The sequence below is a fragment of the Bos javanicus genome, chromosome 17, assembly GCF_032452875.1.
Source record: "Bos javanicus breed banteng chromosome 17, ARS-OSU_banteng_1.0, whole genome shotgun sequence".
In the NCBI taxonomy this organism is placed as follows: domain Eukaryota; kingdom Metazoa; phylum Chordata; class Mammalia; order Artiodactyla; family Bovidae; genus Bos; species Bos javanicus.
In genome coordinates, this window is record NC_083884.1 from 69,877,563 (window position 1) to 69,903,266 (window position 25,704).

General features: G+C 53.1%; 1 protein-coding gene across 1 annotated transcript; it reads right to left on the reverse strand.

Annotated features, from left to right (window-relative positions):
• Positions 1 to 5,138: 5,138 nt before the first annotated feature.
• On the reverse strand, positions 5,139 to 19,591 carry LOC133229078 (SEC14-like protein 4). Its single transcript, XM_061385343.1, has 12 exons — positions 19,375 to 19,591; positions 16,399 to 16,474; positions 11,738 to 11,781; positions 11,390 to 11,449; positions 11,075 to 11,263; positions 9,425 to 9,520; positions 9,052 to 9,112; positions 8,133 to 8,216; positions 7,704 to 7,810; positions 7,490 to 7,629; positions 7,228 to 7,397; positions 5,139 to 5,481 (listed from the first exon to the last, which is right to left on the reverse strand). Exons 1-12 carry the CDS (start codon positions 19,426 to 19,428, stop codon positions 5,342 to 5,344), a joined length of 1,221 nt encoding a protein of 406 aa, XP_061241327.1. The 5' UTR covers positions 19,429 to 19,591; the 3' UTR covers positions 5,139 to 5,341.
• Between the last annotated feature and the right edge of the window lie 6,113 nt (positions 19,592 to 25,704).

Consider the following 25,704-nt stretch of genomic DNA (forward strand, 5'->3'; position numbering starts at 1 on the left):
TCACCACCTCCCGGCACATGACAAGTGATCAGTAGACCTGGTTTTTATGGTTATGTTTGGGCCGCTCACCCCACCTGCCCTCAACTCCAGGACACCGACATAGCTAGGCGAGCCCATCCTTTCTGGGTCCGTCTCTCTCTGCGGCTGCCCCACCCAACCCTCTCCTTGGGTCTCTCCAGAGTGCTGAGTCACGCTGCCAGGTTCTGCCCTCCTCCAGCCGTACTCCTGGTATGACCCAACCTCTGGGGGTAGATGGGTGAGGAGGACGCAGGGCTCTGGAGCCTGATATCCCAAATTCCAGGCCTGGCACCATCACTGAGCAAATGAACGTGTCTCTCAGCCTTACTTTCCTTCCCTGAAAAGCAAGGAAGACGATGTTTATTTCTCAGAATCAACACAAGATAGTGTAGGTGGGGGTCAACAGCAGTCAGCACGAGGCAGGTGACAACTCCGCTGTGTGATGAGCGCTGGTCCTATTGCTCCGAGAACATGGAGAAGGCACCTGAACCCTGCTGGGGGGCGGGAAGGGGCCTAGGGAAGGCCTCCCGAATGAGGGCTCTGGGAGCCTTGAGGGTGCACGCAGCAATATCAGGGAGGGATGGACTTCCCTGGTGGTTAGGACTGCGCTGCCCCTGTAGGCGGCGTGGGTTTGACCCCTGGTCAGAGAACTAAGACCCTGTGCGCTGCATGGTGTGGCCAAAAATTAAAAAAAAAGATTGGGGAGAAAGTCCAGGCTGGGCAAAGGCAGGGAGGAAGGACAGAGCTTGACGGATTGGTGAGTTCAGGTTGTTGGGGTCGGGGGAGATGCAGTTAAGGCCCAGTGTGGTCAAATCCCAGAGGACCTGGTCAGCCACCACTGAGAATGACCCCTCTTGGGGGGAAACGGGTAGCCAGTGGAGGGCTTATGCAGGGAACCATGTGATCAGATTTTCATTTCAGAGATTTTTTCTGGCTGCCCTGTGGAGTGTGGACAGAAGAGGGCAGGAAGCGGCAGAGAGAAACTCATGGGCTCCTTTCTAAACATCCAAGCAAGAGATGACGGAAGCCCAGACCAGGGCAGTGGCCGTGGTGCTGGGGGTGGAGTCCAGACGTATTTAGTGAGCAAGCCAGCAAGCTGAGAACCAGGACGCAAACCCCGGTCGGACCCCCTCTTTCTGCCTCTGCAGATGGCCCCAAACAGCCCAGGGCCTGCTGAGCTTGGCTTGTTGGGTCTCAAAGGCACTGCATTCCTGAGCAGAGTGCCGAGAGACCCAGTTCCTGCTTCCTCGGGGACAGAGGCCCTGCTGGCCCAACACCGCCCTCTGATGGCCGAAGGCGAGGTTGCCACAGTCGCCGCAGCACTCCTGCAGCCCAGGCCTGCCGCCGCCTCCTCTCTGAAGCCTCCTGATGCAAAGCCCACCCACCGAGCGTGCTCAGCAAGCTCCGTGCTGTCTGCACAGATGGCCCTGGGTTCACATCTCATCTCCTCCCTTTAAAAAAAAAATTTATTTAAAAATTAAAAAAAAATTATTTTTGGCTGCACGAGGTCTGCATTGCTGCGTGCAGGCTTTCTCTCTAGTTGCAGCAAGTGGCGGCTTCTCTTGTAGAGCAAGGGCTCTAGGGCGCGGGGCTTCAGAAGCTGCAGCTTGCAGACTCTGGAGCTCAGGCTCAGTAGTTGTGGTGCAGAGGCTTGGTTTGCTCTGCGGCACATGGGATCGTCCTGGGCCAGGAATCAAGCCCGTGTCCCCTGCACCGGCAGGCAGGGTTCTTAATCTCTGGGCCACCAGGGGAAGTCCCCTCCTCCTCTTCATGTTGTTCATCAACCTGAAAAGTCTCTTCCCGCCCTGATCCTCACTCTCCCCAGCTTCTGGAGGCGAAGCTTCGGCCCAGGCCTGGTGCCCAGTCGTGGGGGCGGAGCTGGAGTAGAGTCACGTCCCACCGAGGCACAGATCCCCGGGCAGCTTTGTCCAGACCCTGGGCATCTCCACCCCACCCCCAGGAACCCAGCCGTTCGCCCAGTCCCGCTATGTGCCCCCTGCCCCAGGCTGGCACTCACTGGCAGGGGCCCACCGTCCCACATGGACCCTCCCTTCCCCTGAGAGGCAGGGCAGGGCCACTGCTGGGAGCTGACCGGAGTTCTGGCTCCACCTCTGCCGTTGGACATGGAGCTATTGGCCAAGGCTCTCCCCCTCACCGAGTCTTGGTTCCTGGACCTGTAAAATGGGCTATAATTCCTGGGTGCTTCAGGGTTGCATATAAAGGGTCTGTGCAAACTGGAGTGCCATGCCACGGAGCGCTGGTGAAGCTGTGACTGTCTCACGGTGATGTCCCCTTCAGCCTGGGCTTTTGGAAGGTGAGCTGGACAGCAGTGGAGATCTGAGGGGCACAAGAGCCTTTCCAACTACATTCAAAAACCCCTGTAGGCCCCTTGCCTCTGTCCCTCCCCCTGGACCTCCCAGGTCATGCGGCTTTGCAGCCAGGAGGAGGGCAGGACGGCAGGCCCTGCCTCCATTCCCCTGGGCAGGTGAGGCCTGGGAGATTTTGCCATTCTTTCCTGACAAACAACAGGGCCGTTTTGCAACCTGCCTTAAAAAATGGTTTTGTTTTGTTAATAACCACCAGATGTGTACACACAGAAATGACAAACATCAGAGAGCCGTTAGCAGCGCCGCTCAAGAGCCCTTCTGGCTTCCCTCCGGCTTCAAACACCCGACAGGCGCCCTCACCCCACTCCTCCGTCTGGAAGGCCTGTCGCACCTGGTCACCCCCCACCCCCACCCCTGCCACGTCTCTCAATTATGCCTTCAAGGGCCCCTAGAATTTGGCTCCTGCCCCTCTAAGCCCACGTGATGGCACCCTCCCACTTGATAATCACAGGAGTCACTTCTGCCTCCCTCACTGCAGGCAGCCTTCCCATTAGCGGAGTCAGATCAGTCCAGTGTCCCCAGGATACCCACGGCCTGCAGTGCCTGGCACCGGGCACTCAGTAAACATTGATGAATGAGTTGAACAAACAAGAAAACAAGCTCCGGGTAAACCAGCCCCTTTCTGGGCTACTTCCTTTTTAAAGTGGTGGTTAGAAAGGCCAGGGTCAGCGTTCATATCCACAAACCTCTTGTTTTTAGGCGAGGGATGTGAAGGTGGCAGGAAGGCACTGGGAGTCGCCGTCATGACAGTTGGGCCCAGTGAAACCTGGCACAGGGTCCCCCTCCCCCTCCTCCCTTCCCTGCCACGGGCGGTGGGAAGATGGCCTTGGTAAGCCAGGACCTTGAGGGCTCTAGATGTCCCTTCAACTGGGAGGCTGCACAGAGGGTGACCTGTGCAAGTGGGGTGATGGGAAAGCCTACCACATCCGGGATGTGGGAACGCTCTTGGACATGAGATGCTGTGTGACTTTTTTCCTGATGGACCCAGGCTGTCCCCTTGGTGATGGTGGGGCAGTTTTTTTTTTTTTTTTTCCTTGCCAAATGATTTAAACACTCCTTTGGACCAGAGTGCCTTGCAGCATTGGCTTATGATATTCAGTTTCTTTCTTTCTTTCTTTAAAGATTTTTTGAGGTGGACTATGTTTTAGCGTTTATTGAATTTGTTACAACATTGCTTCTGCTTTATGTTTTGGTTTTCTAGCCCTGAGGCATGTGGGGACTTAACTCCCCAATCAGGGATTAAACTCACACCCCCTGCACTGGAGGGTGAAATCTTAACCACTGGACCACGAGGGAAGTACTGGCATTCAGTTAGTTTGCTTTGCATAGCGGCAGAGACCCTGCTCAGACTCTGTGCTTCATCGTTCTTGGTGGATGGAGGGCTGGGTCCACAGAAGGAGTGCTGGGACCTCACCTGGCTCACCGGAAGACCCCCACCTTCCCAAGCCTCATTATTTCCTTGCCTAAAACAGGCTCTGGGAAATCGAGAAACCTCTTATTAACCAGGGAAGATGAGAGCACAGAGTTTGAGAGTGGGGAAGGGACCAGAGGCAGGCTTCTTGCTCGCGAAGCACCTGGAGAGTGGGGCTCAAGGAGGCTTGCAGTCCCTGGGAAGGGCCTGGGTGGCCAGGATGCTAATGCTTGGCAGCAAGGACCCTTTCACAGGGATGTCTGGCCACTCACTCCTGGGGACGTCACCCGAGTGGCCAGCATTCCACCCTGTGGGATAGCAGTACGGGAGCAGGAATCCAGAGCCGGGGGCCGGATCTTCAGAGGTACTGGGGGCCGCTGGCCTGGCCCAGCCAGAGGGCAGGGGGCAGGGTGCAGGGTCGTGGGGCAGCACTCTCAGGCCCTGGTGGATGGCTTCATTGACAACTAGAGTCAACCTCAGAGCCACAGTCAGCTTGGCAGCTTCCTGCTGGGTGCGGTCCTTCCAGCAGAGCCGGCAGTGATCCTGACTGTGGGCTGTGGGCCCCAGGAGAGCCAGCCATTGAGGAATAAAGCCTTCACTGGCCTGCTGCTGAGTCGCATTTGGGGCGCGGGAGGAGAAGGGTTGGCAGCCGACCTTCAGCTGTCCCCCTGGTGAGACGCAAAGATGGAGGAAAAGCCTGATGGTTCTCCTAAGGAGCAAGTCTGAGTCCAGGCTGGGTGCCCTGGGATGGCAGCTCCACTCTGCACCCCAGCACGCCCATTGCATCTCCCTCCAGCTCTGCTTGGGTCCTGGCCCCACTCAGAGCCAGAAAGAAACCAGGCTGGAGGTCGGCTGGATCACAGCAGGTGGGGACGGGGTGGGAGACAAACTGGGAATTCCCGGGAGACTCGGCTTTGCGGAAGGCTGAGTGTGGCTCTTCACTGATGGCTCACTCTCTGTTTCTGATCTTCCCTCCAAAGGCGGTAGAGCCAACCTGGAGAGCTGACGCTCTACCAGAACAGAGACCCGCTGCCCGCCCCCCGGCAGGCCTGCCCATCCCTCTCCCCGGCCGCCTCCAGCCAGCCCTGCAGCGCATCCCTGCTGAGCCCCTACATGCGGAGAATGGGGCTTCTCTGCTCTTCAGGCCTGAGCAGTGCTCCCTGCAGCCAGGGCTCAGGCACACCCCCACCAAACCAGGGCCAGGCGTGGGTGCGCCCTAGGATGGGGGGACCTTGTCGGGAAGGACACAAGGGCAGGTTCTGCAGGCAGGACCTTTCCTCCTGGACACTGGCTCTCTGTGAACAGGGGATGGGGTGTCTGCCAGGATCTTCCCGTGACCCACACACTGGGGGTACCCTTCCTGCTGGGCCACCGAGCCAGGCGGGCCCACAAGGAGCTGAGACAGCGAGGTGAGGTGAGGTGGGAGGCTCTCCGTGGTCCCCTCCAGCACCGCTCTGCCTGGAAGGGCAAGGACAGGGCAGGGTGCTGAGGGGTCGGAGAGCTCGGGCACGGGGCGGCGGGGTCTTCACTGCAGTGGGGACTGTCTTGAGTCCTCGAGACCCTGAATCTTCTCCTCAGAGGCCTTGTCGGGGAGCAGCACCTCTACAGTGTAGCTGATCTTCTTGGCGTGTATCAGGCTGTAGGTGTTGTCGAAGCGCAGGACGTCTGCAGAGACAGAGGAGGAAGCAGGCAAAGCGAGCCCAGCATACCTGCACAACTGGGTGCTCTTGGGAAGGGGCCGCCCAGGACCGTGGGTGGGGCGGGCGGGTCAGCCATGGCCTGGCTCCCAGCCCATCCCTCCCGACTCTTTCCTTGGCTGATGCTTGTGCTAACCACAGGAGTCACAGTAACCTCCAGCATGCATCAGCCCGTCTATGGGCATCACGTCAGGGCTCACAGCTCCCTGAATCCTCAAAGTGGCCCCACGCAAAGTACGATCATAGCCATGTTATGGACAAGGAAATGGGCTTACGGAGGTTGATGAGACCTTCTGATGATTCCAGAGCAAGTGAGGGGAGGGACTGGGATTCCCTTATCCTGATGTTCCAACCCAGAGGGGATCCCTACTTTCCCCACCAGTCACTTTCTCGTGTCTTTAAAAAAATTTATTATTTTTAAAAAATATTTTTATTTTACTTATTTGGCTGCACCAGGTCTTAGCAGTGGCATGGGAAGCCTTTTCTGTGGCATGCAGGATCTAATTCTCCGATCAGAGATCGAACCCAGGTCTCCTGCACTGGGAACGCAGAGTCTCAGCCACTGGACCACCTAGGGGGTCCCTAAAATGTTTATTAAGAAAAAAAAAAAAACTTCTGGGTCGTTTTGTGCAGCGTGTGGGATCCTAGTTTGTCAAACCGGTGGACAACAAGATCCTATTTCCGGGCTGTGTGCTCAGATAGGCATGGCGGCCCTCCCATACCTGGGCATCGTTGGGAGGGGCCCAGAGCCCAGGCAGGTGGTGGGCTGTGACCCCTGCATCGGAAGTGCAGAGTCCTAACCACTGGACCACCAGGAAGTCCCTCTTATGTCTCTTTTAGAGGAATTTTGTTCGCTGCCAAGGTCCAACATGATCTGGATCTGATGAGCCATACAGGTTTCTGTCTGCACCCTTCTAATCCCTGCTTTGCACAGAAAAGTGAACTGTGCGTGACTGGTTCATATGCTCAGTCGTGTCTGACTCTTTGTCACCCCACGGACCGTAGACCACCAGGCTCCTCTGTCCATGGGATCTCCCAGGCAAGAATACTGGAGTGGGTTGCCATTTCCTCCTCCATGGGATCTTCCCAACCCAGGGATCAAACCCATCTCATGCCTCCTACATTGGCAGGTGGATTCTTTACCACTAGCACCACCTGGGAAGCCCTGGTTGAACCCATTCTCCTTCTCCAGGGAACAGCAACCTTGGGTCTCTCTTCTCCTAGTGCTATTCCCTGCAGAGGCAGGAGGTCAGCGATGGCCCTGGGCAACACCGCTTCTGCCAAAACTGACCAGCCCGAGAGGCCTGGGAGTGGGGGACAGACACCTGGAAGGGTCATCTCCTCGGGTGGTCCACGCAGGTGGGCAGCCTGGGAGCCCTGACGCTGAGCCCACGGCTGTTTTCCAGCTGTCTCTCATTTAGCCTGTTGAGTGCGGTGAAGGGTCTTCCCAGGAGCTGAGTCCACGGGGCTGCGAGCCCTGCTCTCCACCACACCTCTCCACTCCTGTACCCACACCTGGGAGCCTCTCCTCAGATCCAACACCCGAAGCTGATGCCCCAGCGTCCAGGGTATCTAGGGGCTTGCACAGAGCCCCCCACACCCACCCTGAGAGCTGGAAATTGGAGCAAACAGAGGGGCCAGACCGGCAAGAGATGTCAGATCATTTCTCCACCATGAGGAGGAAAGCGACCCCAGTGAACCCTGTAGCTCTTACAGACGCCAGCTTCCGTGCAGGTGAGGCTCCCGTCCTCGGGCACCATGTGGGCGTTGTAGCGCTGGCTGGCCAGGACCTCCGTCATCTCCGCGGCCCGCTGCCGCTCCCCCATCTTGGTCTTCAGGAAAACCCCGAAGCCTATGTCCCCTCCGTCCGACGCAAACTGCCACCTGCAGGGGACAGGGCCCCACTGACCGCCACCTGCCTGGGCTCCGGGCCCCTCCCGACCACACCAGGTGTGTGTGGGGGGCGCCGTGCCCACCTGAGCACGCAGCCCGGGAACAGGATCTCGTTGTCCACCTGCAGGGAGGAGCCCCGGCCCACGGTCGCCTGGTGGTCGTACTGCACCCTCACGTGGTTGCGCAGGAAGTAATGCTGGGGCACGTCGCCCCCGTAGTTGATCTGCAGGCGAGGGTGGTGAGCGGGCACCGCACCACGGCCATCTCCCCTCCCTCCCCGTCCTCTGGGCACCGGACCTTGGTCAGGCACTTGGGGTTGCCATCGGGGTCGGTCATGGTCCCCCCAAACTCCACGGGCAGCTGGTCGGGGCTGATGAACTTAGGCAGCTCTTGCTTCCAGTTGGCTGTGGGAACAAAAGTGGGGCTCTGTGGGGGGGGTCGGGGGTTCAACAGAGGGCAGTGGGGCCAAGTCCAGGGAGAGGCCTGATGTGTCCTACACTGGCTCCTGGGCACCAACTCCTGAGAACACCCAGGAGCTCCGCATGGCCACCCAGGCCATTGTCTAGGGCCCAAAGCCGCGATTGAGAGTGCAAAGGTCACTGAGGGTCGGGCCAAGGTCAGGGCCTGAGTAAAGAGGAGGAGCTACAGGGAAATGGAGCCTCTGGCATCAGCCTCTGCTTCCAGGCGGAGGCAGAGGTGTCACAGCTGGGAGGCCGGGTCACTCACCTCCCATAATCACTATCTTCTTTCGGGTCTCCTCACCCATGAACGACTTGACCAAGTTGTAGGCCACGGGGAACAGCTTGGGGGCTGGAACACACAAACTCCCTTGAGAAGCTGGAACGGAGAGGACCTGAATACACAGGGTCACAGCCAAGGGCATGGGTGGGACAGAGGTCGGACAGACCTAGATGCTGCCATTTCCTTCTGTGAGACCTTCAGGGACTCACTCACCCTCTCTGAGGCTTAGCACTCCTAACTGAAAAGTGGAGATCAAATGAAACAATAAATGGTTGCCTCCTCTTCCCCTGTGGTAGGGCATCAGCAATGGTGATTCCCCAGGGGCGCCTCTTCCTTTCCACACTCACGGTGTGCCCACGTTGCCTTGGCACCCGCTTGGGTGCAAGTAGGGGGCATCTGCATTCGACCTCATGTTCCACCAGGATGACTCAAGCTTACTGGGTGCTTTCTGTGGGCCAGGCTCTGTGCTACACTTTCCCCACAGACTATCTCATGTAACCTCACAGCTATCTTATAGGGAAGGTGCCACTGTATCCCCATTTTACAGAATGGGAAGCCAGATCATCTGACCCTAGAACACATGCAGCGAGCCCTTTGTCATATAGCTGTTGCAGGCACAGACTGCACTCCATGGATTCTCAGTCCGTGGACTCTCTGATGCCAGTCCCCAACCAGGTCAGTAAAGAAAATTACAGTAAACATTTAGAGACATGGCGTATTTGACATTGCTGCAGCACACGAGAGCATGATTTTGTATATTCCAAGAGAATCAGCTGAACAAAGACAGACCCATTCTCCACCCAGGAGGGTTTAACAGTCCCTGGTCTGGGTGGCTTCCCCGCTGTCCCCCTCCCCTATTCCTCACCCTTCCCACCCCAGGAGGTCATCCCCATAGTGGGCTCACCTCGAATAACAATTAAATTCTTCATCGTCTCTGGATAATTTGCTTCCAGAATGGCAAAAAACTGTGGGGTCAAGAAGAGTCTGAGCGAAGCCAGCTGCCAACACCTCCAGCCCCCAGATTTCTGCGGCCCTGATGCTGCTGGACCCCAAGAGCACCCCCCCACCCCAGGAGCCCATCCCGTCCTCCCCGGGAGCATGGCTGTCATCCTCAGTGGAGCTCTTGTTCAGACTCTTTCTCCCTGGAGGGTGGATCCCCAGGTCAGCTTCACTGGCTGCTGTCTGGGGCCCCTGGGCAGTGACCCCTCCTCCATGGACCGGAGGCTAGTGTGGGCAGTGTGGCTCCCTGTTGGCTTTGAGCCAACGGCCAACCTCACCTGCTGGTAAACCTCCACTGCTGGCTTCCACAGGTGTCTCAGGCTCAGCCCTTCCATGTCAAAGACCATCACGGCCGTGTCGACCCTCCTGCCCAGCTGCACAGGACAGAGCAGGCACTCGGGTCAGATGATGGCTCCAGCCAGGAGATCCTGGCCAGAGAGCGCCCCTGAGGATCCTTCCCTCCACCGTCCTGCCCCCTCCGCCAGCTGCCCACAGCATTTTCCAAACAGACAGAGCCCATCCAGGGTCTAAGGAGGTGCCACCTCTGAGCCTTAGCGTGGTGGCCCTCACACTCTGCTCAACACTGTAGCCTGGAATGAGTTAACTGTGATTAAAGACATCATTTGTTCACTGGGCATCTTCACGTACAGTAGTATACTTGTCAGCCAGCGATGCAGCCCCACAGGTGAATCCAAGCCAGAACTGCTGCTGGGGGGCTGTGTGGCTTTGAAAGTATTAGTCGCTCAGTCATGTCTGACTCTGAGCCCAGGGACTGCAGCCTGCCACGCTCCTCTGCCATGGACTTCTCCAGGCAGGAATACTGGAATGGGTTGCCATTCTCTCCTCCAGGGGATCTTCCCAACCCAGGGGTCGAACCTGGATCTCCCTGCATTGCAGGCAGATTCTTTACCATCTGAACCACCAGGCCTTGGGTGGATTTTTAATCCCTTTGACCCTTACTTTTTCCCTCTGTAAGATGGGGATAATTCCAGGCCCTGAGAGGTCTGTGAGGATTCAACGAACCCAGGGTCCGGCGCTTGGCCAGTGCCTATTAAATCTTAACAGATACTAACTAGCGCCACCGCCACTTTAACTGCTGGCTCCGATTGGGAACGTCTGTGAAGTTGGAGACACTGCTTTGAGCCTATAAGTGAGCCATCTTACATGAGAACACACAGGCACGACACACAACATTAGGTAATTCTCTCCTGCCCGCCACAAATCTCGGTGGAGGGTCTATTTTGTGCCCCGCTCTGTGCCAGACGCTGGGGATGCAGGCCTTGCCCTTGTGTGGAATCCCATGAGGACACATATATATTAACCATAATATCCCACAGTGCCATAACAGCTTTAGACACTTAGACTCACAAAACCAACCCGGCCACACTTGGCATTAGATTCCCTCTGAAGGCTAGTGACCAGGAAACACAGAGTCAGGGGCCAGGAGAAGCCCTGCAAAGGAGGGTGTGGTCCTTCTTGGCTTAGAAGCCCCGTGCCCCACATATTTTGGTAGTAACTCCCTAGAGGCACCAGGGATGTGCCCAGATTGAAGGGTCACCAGCTTCTGGGGATGCCCAAAGCAATGGCTCCTCCATCAAGGTTCATAGTTACACAATCAAGGGACATCTTTTCTGTAAGCAAAGCTGACCACCCACTGTTCCCAGGGATCCAGGGGATTACAGCTAGAGGATTCGTAGCACCAAGGCCAGCATCTCACCCAAGGTCACAGGGGAAGGGCTTTGGCCACACTTGGTGTGCACCAGCAGAGAATGGCATGCACGTGTTAGACGCTCGTGCAAGGGTGACTGCAAGTGAAGCAGAGCCCAGTGTGCTGAAGGCTAGGGAGGAGCGGGTGCCTCCCTCGCCAGTCCTGGTACCCACCTTTAGACAGACGGGACCCACCACGTGCCGTCTACACGCTCGCATACCTTCTGACTCTGCTGCTCACACTCGTGCAAAAGCAACTCGCAGACCCTGATGCGCTTCCGGATCAGCTCCTGCTTGGAGGCTGACAGGAGGAGGCCCCTGGGGTCCATGGTCCCGATGATGTCGAACCACACGGGGCAGCCCTCGTAGTCGTAGCCGCACAGGCCGCCGGCATCGTACCGCTGGACCACCTGGACACGGGGTGCGGTCTCAATTCGAAGCAGCCTCCAGGCCAGGTCCCCGCTCCCTCAGGCGGCTGGACGCGATGGGTGAGTTGAGGGGGCGGCAGTGGCCTGGGGGACCCCACGTGGGCTCACCTCTGAGGGCTTCCACTCGAGGATGTTGTCCAGGTCCTGTTGCTTGCGGAACTCCACGTGCTGCGGAGACACGGCTAGGGCTTGCAGACTGCCTGCCCCAGAGGTCACAGGCCACGCCCCTCTGCACACAGACACCAGGATCCTACCAGAGCCACCCCAGGTGCCACCAACATAGGACTGGGGGTGGGAATGCCAGGACGAGGGCTGTGGGGGACCCGGGTCTGAGGCAGAAAGGGATGGAGGGGGAAGGACTGGGCAAGAGTCCCTGGCCTCTGTCGATAATCCCTGGGGATAATTCCTGGGGTGCAACGTGTAGGAGACAGGATGCTTGTGAGCACAGGGTCTCACCTTACGGAGCATGTCCTCTGATTTCTGCAGGTCAAAGTTCCGGGCTGCAAGAAGAAGGCGTGGTAAGAGGACGCTGGAGGTAGAATGCAGCCTAAGCCATTCTCTGACAGCTCATAAAGAGATAAGCTCCAGGGGCAAGGAGGGTACACCTTCCTGATGCTCCAGGAATACACTGGGGGTCTGGAATTTTTTTAAAAAAAAGAAGCAAGGATCTTTAATCCTCTCGAAGACTGTGGAAGGCCCCTGATTTCATTTCCCAGGCCTTAAAAAAAAAAAAGCAACTTTATTGAAGTATAGTTGATTTATAATGTCGTATTAATTTCTGCTCTACAGCAAAGTGATCCAGTTATACATACATATATGTTCTTTTTCATAACGGTTTACTATAGGATACTGAATATAGTTCCCTGTGCTCTACAGTATCCAGGCCTTTATTTTTTAGATATTTATGTATTTGGCTGTGCCAGGTCTTAGTAGCAGCACACGGGCTTTTGAGTCTTTGTTGCAGCACGTGGGATATTTAGTTGTGGTGTGCGAACTCTTAGTTGCGGCATCTAGCATCTAGTTCCCTGATCAGGGATCAAACCAGGGCCCCCTGCATTAAGAAGGAGCTCAGAGACTTAGTCACTGGGCCACCAGAGAAATTCCTCCAGGCCTTTTAAACTTGTTCACTCTAGAGCTGAGCTAGCCTGCAATATTTAACATCCCCCAGGGAGCAGAGATGCCCCTGGTGTTAGGAGGGGTAAGAGCATGGGCTTTGGGGTCAGATTTGAGCTTAAACTCTAGTTTTGTCCTTTTATTTGCTGCGCAACCATGAGTAAGTCACTTACATTCTCTGAGCCTTAGTTTATCTGGGACTATCATTTTAAGAGTTATTCAAAGGATGTCATGAAGGACTTTTGTCTTATAAATAAAATTTGAACCTTTTCTGATGCCCTTTTCTGCATTGAGATAGCCATATAATTTCTTATCTTTAACTCCATTAATGTGTTTGATGACACTGATAGGTTCTCCTTTCTTTTCTTTTTTTTGGCTGCGTGACTTGTGGGATCGTCCAGATTAGGGAGCGAACCAGTGACCCCTGAAGTAGAAGCTCTAAGTCTAACCACTGGACCACCAGGGAATTCCCTAGGTTTTCTGATGTTGAACTCTTCTTGCATACCCAAGATAAACTCTCCTTGATACTGTTGCATGATTTTAATACCTTCTTGGATTCTGTTATATAATATTTTACTTAGACTTCTTGAAAAGCAGAGACATTACTTTGCCAACAAAGGTCCATCTAGTCAAGGCTATGGTTTTTCCTGTGGTCATGTAAGGATGTGAGAGTTGGACTGTGAAGAAGGCTGAGCACCGAAGAATTGATGCTTTTGAACTGTGGTGTTGGAGAAGACTCTTGAGAGTCCCTTGGACTGCAAGGAGATCCAACCAGTCCATTCTGAAAGAGATCAGTCCTGGGATTTCTTTGGAAGGAATGATGCTAAAGCTGAAACTCCAGTACTTTGGCCACCTCATGCGAAGAGTTGACTCACTGGAAAAGACTCTGGTGCTGGGAGGGATTGGGGGCAGGAGGAGAAGGGGACGACAGAGGATGAGATGGCTGGATGGCATCACCGACTCGATGGAGTGAGTCTGAGTGAACTCCGGGAGTTGGTGATGGACAGGGAGGCCTGGCGTGCTGCGATTCATGGGGTTGCAAAGAGTCGGACACGACTGAGTGACTGAACTGAACTGAACTGAACATCTACATTAGTAAGTGAAATGAGCCTATAATTCCCTTTTATCGTCCTTGGCTAGCTTGGGAATCAAATCTACCCAAGCCTCATAAAATAAATCTCACTCTTTCATATATTTGAAAACAACTCAAACAATTTGTATACCTAAGAAATTAGCTGGTCTTAAAACTGGAGAAATTCACCTGCAAAGCCATTTGTGGTCTGAGTTTGGAGGGGAGAGGATGTTTTTATTACCATTTAAATGTCTTTCATATTTACTGATCTATTGAGGGTTTTCTTTTTCTTCTTCCAGGAATGTATCCATTTCATTTAGATTTTCAAATTTGTTAGTGCATAATCATACCTGCTATTCTTTTATTGACTTTAAAAAAATCTGTGAGATGTCTCTAGGAGATTTTTCTATTGAGAACCAGAGTATGGTTTCTGGTCCTATAGACAGTGGTTTGGACACTGCTCCTGGGTCCTCTAAACTTTTTTACTATGTGTCAGACTGGGAGTACCGGGCAGGCACAGTCCGCTTGGAACTGGCATCCAAGAGGGAGAGATGGACCCAGACGAGGGATACGGACAAAGGAAAACAAAGGAATCAGCCTCAGAGGGTCGGGAAGGCTCCTCCGCTTCCAGCTGAGCTCAGCCCTGGCCTTTGACCCTGCGATGCTGGGAGGACAGCTGAACTGAAGGGGGCGGGGCCGCATCAGCAGAGCAGCTGCATTGCGAAGGGGAGGGTTCTGAGGCCTGCACCCTCTTCGTATCTTAGGTCCTTTTCCTTGCCCTGACCCAGCCACCTACAGTGCATACAATTTCACTCTTTTATCTAAGACCCATGAGGTACCTGAAAAGCTGATTTTTAAACCCAAAAAGATTCAAAGGAGGAGGAGAGAGGTCTGAGGCTGTATCAAGTGGCTTCAAGAAATCTGCCATCCCCCAAATGGTCCAGATGAACATATTGGCAGAGCAGGAATAAAGGTGCAGATGTGGAGAATGGATGTGTGGACTCAGGGGACGAAGGGGAGGCTGGGGTAAACCAAGACAGCAGCCCTGACACATGTACACGCTGTGCAAAGCAGACAGGAGCTCGGGGCCGTGACCACCCAGCGGGGCGGGACGGGGGTGGGTGCTCGGGGCCCTGTGACCACCCAGAGGGGCGGGATGGGGGTGGGTGCTCGGGGCCCGTGATCACCCAGAGGGGCGGGATGGGGGTGGGTGCTTGGGGCCCTGTGACCACCCAGAGGGGCGGGATGGGGGTGGGTGCTCGGGGCCCTGTGATCACCCAGAGGGGCGGGACGGGGGTGGGTGCCGGGGCCTGTGATCACCCAGAGGGGCGGGATGGGGGTGGGTGCTCGGGGCCCTGTGATCACCCAGAGGGGCGGGATGGGGGTGGGTGCTCGGGGCCCTGTGACCACCCAGAGGGGCGGGATGGGGGTGGGTGCTCGGGGCCCTGTGATCACCTAGAGGGGCGGGACGGGGGTGGGTGCTCGGGGCCCTGTGATGACCTAGAGGGGCGGGACGGGGGTGGGTGCTCGGGGCCCTGTGATGACCTAGAGGGGCGGGATGGGGGTGGGTGCTCGGGGCCCTGTGATGACCTAGAGGGGCGGGACGGGGGTGGGTGCTCGGGGCCCTGTGATCACCCAGAGGGGCGGGAGGGAAGTGCAAGAGGCAGGGCATATATGTACACATAGAACCGAATCACTTTGTTGTACAGCAGATACTAACCGCATTGTAAAGCAATTATACTCCACATTAAAAAAAAAAAAAAAGAAATCTACTGTTCCAACTCCTTTTTTAGCTTGGGTGGGGAAAAAGACATTAAAATGACATTAAAAATGAAATAGAAACTGCCTCAGCCAAGAGCGCCTAAAGAGACAGGACAAGAAAATGGAATGTGGCATCCTGGATAGGATCCCGGAATGGAAAAAAACTAAGCAAATCTAAATAAAACACAGATCTTAATTACTAATCACATAGCAATAATGGCTCATTAAAGGTCACAGACATACATATGAAAGTCAAGTGTTAATGTGAAGCATCTATGGGAACTTTCTGTACTATCTTCACAACTTTTCTGTAAATCTTTTTAGAATGGTTCTAAAAAATAAAGTTTGTAAAAAAACAATAATTAAAAAAAAAAAACAACCAACAATCAAATGAAACAGAACAGAAGGGAGGCCTTCCTCTGTGTAGGCTCTGTGTGCGCCCATGACCTCAGGTCTGACTCCCAGCATCTTGAAGGTAGAGACCAGTATTACACAGGCCAGGAGAGCGAGGCAGCTTGTATGGGCACCCTGCTAGCAATCACTGTTCTGTCTGATTCCAGCCTGGCTTCTGACTTCCCTCCTGGCTCAAGCTCAAAAGCCATTCCATGGGATATGCTGAGATGACATGAATTTTTTCCCTAAGTTCTAGGGTGGTTTCTGTCACTCTATTCTGCACTACTGCGGCAGTTCCTAGAGGAAATTCCTCCTCTGCCTTTAAATACACCCAGTCTCTGAACGTTCACTGGGCACTGGTGTCAGATCCCTGAGAGAATGACACCTGAAGCCCTGTCTTCAAGGAGCTGGAGACAGACCCAAGGGCAAGTCCTGAAGACGGTTCAGTGGTATTTACTCAAGACCTGCCCAGGCCTGTCATCCTGAGAACTTCCTAGGCGTTACCTCTAACCTCACCTCACCCTGTTGCCCACCATGCCAGGCACTACACCCTCTCATTTAATTCATAACAACCCTTGGGGAGGTGGCCTTATGCCCACTTTATGGATGAAGAAACTGAGGCGCCATTAAGATTTCTGTGCTGTGCTGATTTGGGCAGGAAATGAGATTCCAGCCCACTCTTCAGGGCTGTCCCCCAAAGTCTCCCACCTGCTTTCCTGAAGCACCACCCCCATTCCCTGCCACCCTGTCAGCCTCCACCAACCCCAGCTGGCCTCACCTCGGAGCCAGCGCAGGAGGAAGTGGTCATCAGCCTTGGGCAGTGTGGGGAGCAGGTCCTGAAGGTTGTCCCGGAACTGAGGGAGGGGATACAATGGTCAGAGGTGCTCCCACAATCCCAACGCTGTCCCAGACCTTCCCAGTCTCAGTCCACTGGTCAGTCCTGCCCAGGGACCCTGCAGAGTTAGCAGCACATGCCCGGACCAGGTTGCGACCTGGGAATGGGCCAGCCCTCAGCCCACCATGGCAGGAAGAGTTGGATCCTTCTCAAACCTGAGGGGTTCTTTGCCCCACAAGACCCTTGTTCTGTAGGTTCGAGGGAGGGTTGTGCCGTTTCTGTTTTTATAAACATCCCTGGTGAATCTGATGCAGGCCCACCAGAACATTCTGGAGACGTTGTCTGGATATTGCATCATGAGGGTCTGGACTTGGAAGCAAGTAGCTTAACCTTTCTGAGCCTCAGTTTCCTTGTCTGTGAAGTGGGGATAATGATACATTTGTGCCAGTCAAAGGAGTTTGTGAAGGTAAAGGCTTTAGATTCAGGCCTGGCTTGCAGCAGGTGACAGATGTGAGGTTCACAAACCAGGAGCCTCAAAAGAAACCCTTCTCCAGCGTCTGAAACTGCCCTTTCACAGGCTTAAGGTGTGAGCCACGGTTGTGATTGGAGAAGGAAATGGCAACCCACCCCAGTATTCTTGCCTGGAGAATCCCATGGACAGAGGAGCCTGGTGGGTTACAGTCCATAGCATCGCAAAGAGTCAGGCGTGACTGATCGACTCAACAGCAACAGTTGTGATACCCTCCTGTCCCCAACGTTGCCACCCTGAATTCACAGCTTCCAGTCTCTGGCCACCTGCAAACTGATTTTTTTTTGCGGGGGGGGCGGTTGCCGGGAGCCGGTGAGGCATTCCACTCGTGACAAAGGTCATGAGGAAGGAGGCTCGGCATACACAAAGGCGGGATCGAGCCTCAGGAGTCCCCCCGGATATTCTCGAGCATGTGCCCCCAAAAAACCAGAGTCTGCCTACTTTATTGCTTTGTGCTCTCACCTCTGACTTTACTGGGGGCTGTCCCCTACCACCATCTCGCTCTCTCTGTCAAAGAGTTAACTTACAGCTCCAATTAATAAAGTTCCTGGGCAATTAGGAGTGTTTAAATCCAAATCCCTCAGATGGCTCTCTAACTCGCCTGACAAGTTTACCCGGACTCCTACAGCTATGCATACGATTGTTTACAGTCTCCCAGCCTCGAGAGGCACGGGAAGCTTAAGATATTCAAATAGCTTAGAGCCTCTCAGAGAGTTACAAACTGTCGGAATAAACTAGTAAAAGATTTCATTGATGAGCCAATGCTTGTTGACAAGTTTTCACATCCCCTGAATTGTATCCTTGAATATGTATTAATTAATAGTTGGTATGTAGAAAAAATAAGTAGTGGCCTTGGTGTTAGTAACTTTAGACCCTTAAGGTAATAAATTCTTTCCTTTGTTGTAAACCCATTACACATCCACCCTATAGGAATGCAATTTTATCTTGGGAAGATGGCACCAAACCTTAAAATAATTACTCTTAGAGAAAATAAGTCTTTGTTGATAAGTTCTTGTCAAGAGTCATAAAATGTTAATAGGCCTTCTGGCCAGAAGATGATGTAAATCACCTAAACCATTTGTATATGATAAATTTGCAGGAAAGAAACCCTGGTTTTTGATAAGAATCAAAGACTGCTGACTTTGCATCCCCTATTATCCTCTATGTGTGACTTAGGGTATATAAGCCCCTGTTGAAAATAAAGCTACGGGCCTTGTTCACCAATGCTTGGTCTCCCCATGTCATTCTTTTCACATTCTGGCTGAAGTCTCCATCTGGAGCGCGGAACCCACCATGCTTACTAATTATGCCTGGGCTTCTAAGACCCACTCGAGAAGGTGTCTAGGGTGAGGCACCTTCCGCTATTCGAGAGGGCGCATGCGGCCTACATAAGTGGTGCAAACTTCTTGTCTTGAAGTTTTATTGGTCTCCCGCGTAAACCAAGCTACTCAGCCTCTTTTCTCCACTGAATTTTCCTACTGAGCTATCCTCATTCTATTACTCTTTGTATCTCTAATTAGCATATAAATAGTCGCCTAGGCAGTCTCTCCTTCGAATACCCTGGATCAGCCTGGGCTGGACCACGGCGGGGGGGTTGTGGGATCTTAGTTCCCTGAGCAGGGACTGAACCCAGGCCACAGCAGTGAGTCCTAATCGCTGGATTGCCAAGGAATTCCTGGCAAACAGAATTAATGCTGTAGCACCTAAGACCTCCTCATGGTTATGACACTACCAGGTAAGGCTCAGACTTCCCTGGTGGCTCAGACAGTAAAGCGTCTGCCTACAATGCGGGAGACCGGGGTTCAATCCCTGGGTTGGGAAGATCTCTTGGAGAAGGAAATGGCAACCCACTCCAGTATTCTTGCCTGGAAAATCCATGGACAGAGGAGCCTGGTAAACTACAGTCCGTGGGGTCCCGAAGAGTCGGCCACGACTGAGTGATTTTACTTTCACTTTAGGTGAGTCCCATAAGGCTGTCTTGATAGCACCAATCCCCCCGCCCATTTCCCTTTAATGAAAACATTAACAATAGGGAGAAGGCTTGCCGCCTGGGGATTCAGAAAGCCACAGAGAGAAACCAAACAAATAAAGGTTGCAATCTGGGCAGGAGACCTGGGCGGCTGTCTACCCAAGGCTGCCTCAGTGCAAAAGGCAGGGCCGCCTCCTCCACCTTCTCAAGGGACAGGCGCCGGCAGAGGTGGAGAGCAGTACTGAGTCCCAGAGAGGCCCAGAGAGGGGGGCTCCTGGGCCAGGTGGGTGCCCAGCTCCCTGGACAACCTGTGCGCTGGAGCCGAAGGTCTGGACGCCCACTCTCCAGGGTCCCCTTTCGCGGCTGTGCCCCGGGGGCTGCTCGCCCCCTGCCCAAGCCTCCCCGCTCCCAAGTTCCTCACCCGGGTCAGCGCCTCCTGCTGCTCGGGGCTCAGGTCCCCAACTCGGCCGCTCATGGTGCCCTGAGCGCCGGTGTCCAGGACGAGTCTGTCCTCCCCGCCGCCTGGGCTGTTTTTGCTGGGCGGGTCGGATGTTGGTCCCGCCCCCACGGCCTGGAGAGCACCCCTCCTTCCCCGACCCTTCCCGCCAGCTTTGCGCCTCCGCTCAGGGACTTTTCCCACAGTCGCTAAGGCACACCCTACCCGGGGCAGGGAGGTGACCTGCTCCAGAGGGATCCCAGAGCACAGACTCTAGGCGGGGGTCGGGGGGTGGGGAGCGCCAGCAGGCTCCTCCCACCTCCCGGCGACCTCATCCCAGGGGCTCCCACAGGGTCCCAAGGGACAGGCAAGACAGGGGGGCATCAGAGACATGTGGGCAACTTTCAGGGATCACAGCAGATCTCCTTCCCAACAAACTTAATAAATTTGGTTCACTGCTCCGGGTGGTTGCGTGCCTTTCTGCCAACCTGCCCCTGGTCTTGACCACAGGCTGGGTGCTTGCCAGTGCTCCCTAGCCCGTAGGAGCTCCGGTAAATACAGAATGGTTTCAGCCTTCAAGACAGCCTGGAGGAGGGCCTTCCCTGGTGGTCCAGTGGTTAAGACTCCGCTCTGCCAGTGCGGGGGGGTGCTGGTTCCATCCCTGGTTGTGGAACTAGGATCCCACATGCCCTGAGGTTTGGCCAAAAAAAAAAAAAGATCCAGAGGATTGCATACGGCAACCCAGGATGGGCTCCTAATCATAGTTATTACTGTCGAGACTCACCAGAGCAATGACCTGCAGGGATAGAGAGCTAAAAATGCACCCTCCCTCCCCAGGGTGAGCTCCTCAGCCCAAAGGCTGGGACTGGAAGGTGTCAGTGAGCAGATGGCAGCCCCGGGCGGGTGGTGGAGGGTTGGGAAGCCCAAGGTGCTGGGCAGCTGCCACAGGTGTCCAGGGCGGCATCCGAGAGCCAGGCAGAGGTCACCAGGGACGGTGAGAAAACCCAGGTTGCCTGGGCAGGAATTTTCGAGGGAGAGGAGCAGGCGGGAGGTGAAGGGGAAGAGGGTGGTTAATCTGGTCACTGGAACCTTTACCCTCTGTCGTCACTTGCAGTCAAACCACGTTCTGCGCTTCGCTGGCCAAGCTGGTGGCCGCCAGCCACGTGTGGCCGGGCATTGGGAACGTGGCTTGTCATTAGTGCAAATGGAGATGAGCTGTAACTGTGAAATGCACACCAGACCTTGAAGACAGCACTCGCCGAAATGAAATGAAATAGCTCATTAATTGTTATACAGATTACATCTTGAAGTAATATTTTTTGATACATTGGGTTAATATATTGTTAACATTAATTGCACCATTTTTTCACTTTTTAATAATCTATAATTTTTTAATTAATAAACTTATTTTTAAGGGCAGTTTTGGATTCACAGCAAAACTGGGCAGAAAGAAGTATAGAGAGCTCTCATATACCCCCGTCCCTTCACCCCACAGCCTCCCCCACCGTGGACGCCCCCCACCAGCAGGGACATTGATTACAATCAGTGACTTGGTGTTGTACATGCTCTGGGTTGGTCAATGTATAATGACATATTCACCATCGTGGTACCATAGAGAGTAAATTCACAAGTCACTGCCCTACAAATCCTCTGTGCTCTCTGCCTTCTCTGTTTTCACTTTGTAAGAATGTGAGGACCAGAAAAGTTAAAATTACATGTGTGGCTCACATTTGTGGCTTGCATTATACTTCATTTGGGCAGTACTGTCCTGGAAGGATTTTAAATCTTAAGGAAAAAAGAAAAAGAAATTACCAAAGGCTAAAAGAAAGTAGAAGCGACGCTTACCACGTTTCTAGAAGGGGATGGTCTGCACTTAAAAACAATGACAGAAATCACAAAGGGCGATCAATTGGTTTGCCTACATAAACATACAAAAATCTGTGAAACAAGAAATGGAATTCAGGCATTTAGTCACTATTGGCTAATGTGAATTTGGGAAAAAATAAAATGGGACAGAAATTGACATCCTCATAAAGCAGGGGTCCGCAGCCTCCGGGATCTGACACCTGATGCTCTGAGTGGAGCTGATGTAACGAGAGCAGAAATCAAGTGCACAGTGACTGTCATGTGCTTGAGTCACCCTGAAACCACCCCCACCCCCTTGGGGTCTGTGGGAAAATCGGCTTCCACGAAACTGGTCCCTGGTTCCAAAAAAGGTTGGGAAACGCCATTATAAAGAAGGCAGGCAAACTGATAAAAATGGCCAAAGGACGCAAGGCACCAATTATCAGAAGAGAAAATGCACAGTGGCAATAATCACGTGGTTAATGCTTAACCTCCAGGTCACCAAAGGAGTATGTATACAAGCAATGACATGCTTTTTCCTCCAACAAATCAGCAACAAAAGAAAATAAACACACACAAACACACAGACACAAAATCGCTTTAAAAACGAAAATAAATTTCGTTATAAGTTGGTGAAACGGAGACATTCATATGTTGCTGGCAGGACTGCAAATCCACTTCAGCTTTTCTAGAAACTACGGACAATACCTATTATTAGAATCCTTCAATCGTTTACCACCTTACCCAATAATAATCCTAACTAACAAAAGATTTCCAGCTTAAAGTTGTTTGTGGTTAATAGGAATATTGGAAACAATTTTTCAGAAAACCACTGCGCTTAATATGATGATGAAGACGTTATAGCAACATGGAAAAAATACCGTGAAACAAGTTGGAGAAGGCAGGACCACGTGACATACGCCGTGTGGTGTGTGAGCTCGGTGCGCAGTCGTCACCAACTCTGTGCCACCCCATGGACTGCAGCCCACAAGACTCCTGGTCCAGGGGATTTTCCAGGCAAGAATACTGCAGTGGGTTGCCACGTCCTCCTCCAGGGGATCTTCCCAGCCCAGGAATCGAACCCGCATCTCCTCCATTGCAGCGGATTCTTTACCACTGCGCCACGTGGGGAGCCCTATGCTTCCAGAATGTACAACAAACTCCACTAAATAAAAGAAAAGGCAGACAAGAGAAGAGACGTGTCCCCAACTTTTCTCACTCCTTGGGAAGTCATAGTTTTTAAATACCACAGGTAACAAGCCACCTCTGAAGAGAAGTCTTTATTTAACTAACACTTTGCCAATGTTTTCTATGGGCCAGGCCCTGTCCTAAGGGCTTTGTAAATATTAGTTCAGGCTGTTTAATAGGTAATGGGAGCCACATTGGTAATTTTAAGTTCTTTAAAATGTAAAGACTTAAAGTTTAAACACATTAAATTATAATTTAGACACATGAAAATTTTAATTGTAATAATACAGTTTATTTAAGATAATGCCTCCAAAGTATTATCATTTTGGTGTATACTCGATATGCTTAATAAATGAAATCATTATTTAATCAATAAGTTAATAGTGAGAGAAATCAAAGAACTAAAGAGCTTCTTGATGAAAGTGAAAGACGAGAGTGAAAAAGTTGGCTTAACGCTCAACATTCAGAGAACTAAGATCATGGCATTGGGTCCCATCACTGTACTTGATGGCAAATAGATGGGGAAACAATGGAAACAGTGACAGACTTTATTTTTGGGGGCTCCAAAATCACTGCGGATAGTGACTGCAGCCATGAAATTAAAAGATGTTTGCTCCTTGGAAGAAAAACTATGACCAATCTAGACAGCTTTTAAAAGGCAGAGACATTACTCTACCAACAAAGGTCCATCTAGTCAAAGTTATGGTTTTTCCAGTAGTCATGTACAGATGTGAGAGTTGGACTATAAAGAAAGCTGAGCACTGAAGAATTGATGTTTTGAACTGCCGTGTTGGAGAAGACTCTTGAGAGTCCCTTGGACTGCAAGGAGATCCAGCCAGTCCATCCTAAAGGAAATCAGTCCTGAATATTCATTGGAAGGACTGATGCTGAAACTCCAATACTTTGGCCACCTGATGTGCAGAACTGACTCATTGGAAAAGACCCTGATGCTGGGAAAGATTGAAGGCGGGAGGAGAAGGGGACGACAGAGGATGAGGTGGTTGGATGGCATCACCAGCATGATGGGCATGAGTTTGAGCAAGCTCTGGGAGTTGGTGATGGACAGGGAAGCCTGGTCTGCTGCAGACCATGGGGTTGCAAAGAGTCATACATTACTGAGTGCCTGAACTGAGCTGATCGTGCATTCTTTTTTTTTCTTTGGATCAAGTCTTTGAAGTCCAGCCTTCATTTTGGGTGGCACTTTTCAACTCCAACCAGCCTCATTTCAAATGCTGGACCAGCCACATACGGTGTTCTGTTTGCTTGTTTTTACATTTTGATTAATGTATTTATTTCTTTTTGGCTTTGCTAGGTCTTCCTTGCTGCGTGGGCTTTGCTCTAGTTGCGGCGAGCGGGGCTACTCTTCATTGCAGTGCACGGGTTTCTTGTTGCGGGGGCTTCTCTTGACGCTGAGCTCAGACTCTAGGGGGCAGGCGTGTGGGCTCAGTCATTGCTGCCCCCAGGCTCTAGAACACAGGCCCAGTTGCTCCGAGGCATAAGGGATCTTCCCTGAAGGGGGATCAAACCCATGTCTCCTGCATTGGCAGGCAGAATCTTTACCACTGAGCTACCAGAGAAGCCCCTGTCTGTTTTGGTTTGGTTTTATTGGTCACGTCTCACAGCTTGCAGGGTCTTAGTCCCCTAGTCAGAGATTGAACCCGGGCCCGTGGCAGTGAAAGCGAGAAGTCCTAACCACTGCACTGCCAGGGAACTCCCCACTTGTGGCGTTACGGACTGCATTGTGTCTGCCCCCCAATTCATACATTGAAATCCTAATTCCCAGCATCTAAGAAACAGGGTCCTTACAGATGTAATTAGTTAAAATGAGGTCAGAGTGGAGTGGGGTGGGCCCCTAATCCACCATGACTAATGTCCTTATGAAAAGGGGGAATTTGGGTACATCCATGCCGACAGGGAGGAGGCCACGTGAAGATGAAGGCGGGGGTTGGGGCAATGCTTCTATATATGAGCTGCAGAACACCAAAGACAGCCAGCAAACCGCCAGAAGCTAGGGGAGAAGCAGAGAATAGATTCTTCCCCCGCGTCCTCAAAGGGAACGAAGCCTCCCAGCCCCTTGATCCCGGCCTTCTAGCCTCCAGATCTATGAGACAATAAGCCTCCTGCTGGAGCCTCTCGGTTTGGGTGCTCTGTGGAGGTAGTCGAGCAATTAACACAGGTGGACAGTGGTTGCCGTATGGACAGTCCAGCATCGTCTCATCTGATTCTCCAGACACATTCTAAGGTTGGTCCTACGACTGTTCCCACTTATGGGTGAGAAAACTGAAACCAAACCCCTCCCCGCCAGGTCTCACACTCGGCAAGCAGCAAAGCCAGGATTGGAATCTAGACAGTTGGTGCAGGGCCAGCTGCTAAGCCTCTGTCTGCCGAGGATGGTTCCAGGTCAACGTTGAGTCCCTGTTTTTCCCACGCAGTACAGGTGTCCTGTCCCGAGCCTGAGCCATCACTGGGCATAGAGGACTTCCATTCTACCCATCTGGGCGCCAGGCAGCCGGATCCCCTCTTATGTAATATGCTGTCTCCTCCCACTTTCTGAAACTTGGCTCATTTCCTTGGTGCTCCTGACCCATGGGCCCAGAAGCCGGGCTATGATGACTGCAGTGTAACGGTATGTGACCCCGATCCCTCACCTCCAAGCCCACTCACGGCGGAATCTATCCCTCCCACCTCCCAGCTGCTCCTAAAATTCCTGGCATCTCTCAGGGGCCCTGCTTGCAGTCCTCATTCACACCTGTAACCTGCTAACTGAAGGGAAGCCCGTGCGGTGAAGGCCATCTCCATTTGTTGGCATGAGATCAGCTCTGCCAGGAGCTCCTGCCCAGTCTTCCCCCATCACGGCTAAACTGATCCCATTCTGTGGATGTCTAGGCTGGGCAAATGCCGCTGGATGTTCCTCTAGGAATGTAGAGCTGGGCTTGGGTCACCCTAGGTGGGGGGATTGAGAGAGAAGGTCCACCTGACTCAGATGCCCAAGGCAGGGCGGCCTCACACCTGGGCCTGCCTGGGAAATGGAGATTAGGCTCTAGGGCAGCTGGGGGAGTGTCTCCTTGGCTCTTCCAACCAATTCAGGGTGACCCCAGGAAAGACAGGACCTTATATGACCATACCCGCAGTATCATCTATACCCTAGAAACGGAGATGGCCACAAGAGCCTGGGAGAGAGAGAGGTGGCCAAGGGGATTCTGACCCACAACTCCCAAAGACCTGGGACCAGGGAAAGAGGCGGATCAGGGGCCATAATTGGATGCCTGTCTTTCTTCTCCT

Bases quoted from the DNA above. Each gene is read 5' to 3' on its own strand.
- LOC133229078 (XM_061385343.1), bottom strand. From the start codon at position 19,428: ATGAGCGGCCGAGTTGGGGACCTGAGCCCCGAGCAGCAGGAGGCGCTG. The intron at 9,521-11,074 runs GTATGCGAGCGT...TGTCCTGTGCAG, and splicing joins GTGAGCAGCAGAGTCAGAAG to CTGGGCAGGAGGGTCGACAC. The intron at 9,113-9,424 runs GTGAGGTTGGCC...TTGACCCCACAG, and splicing joins CAGTGGAGGTTTACCAGCAG to TTTTTTGCCATTCTGGAAGC.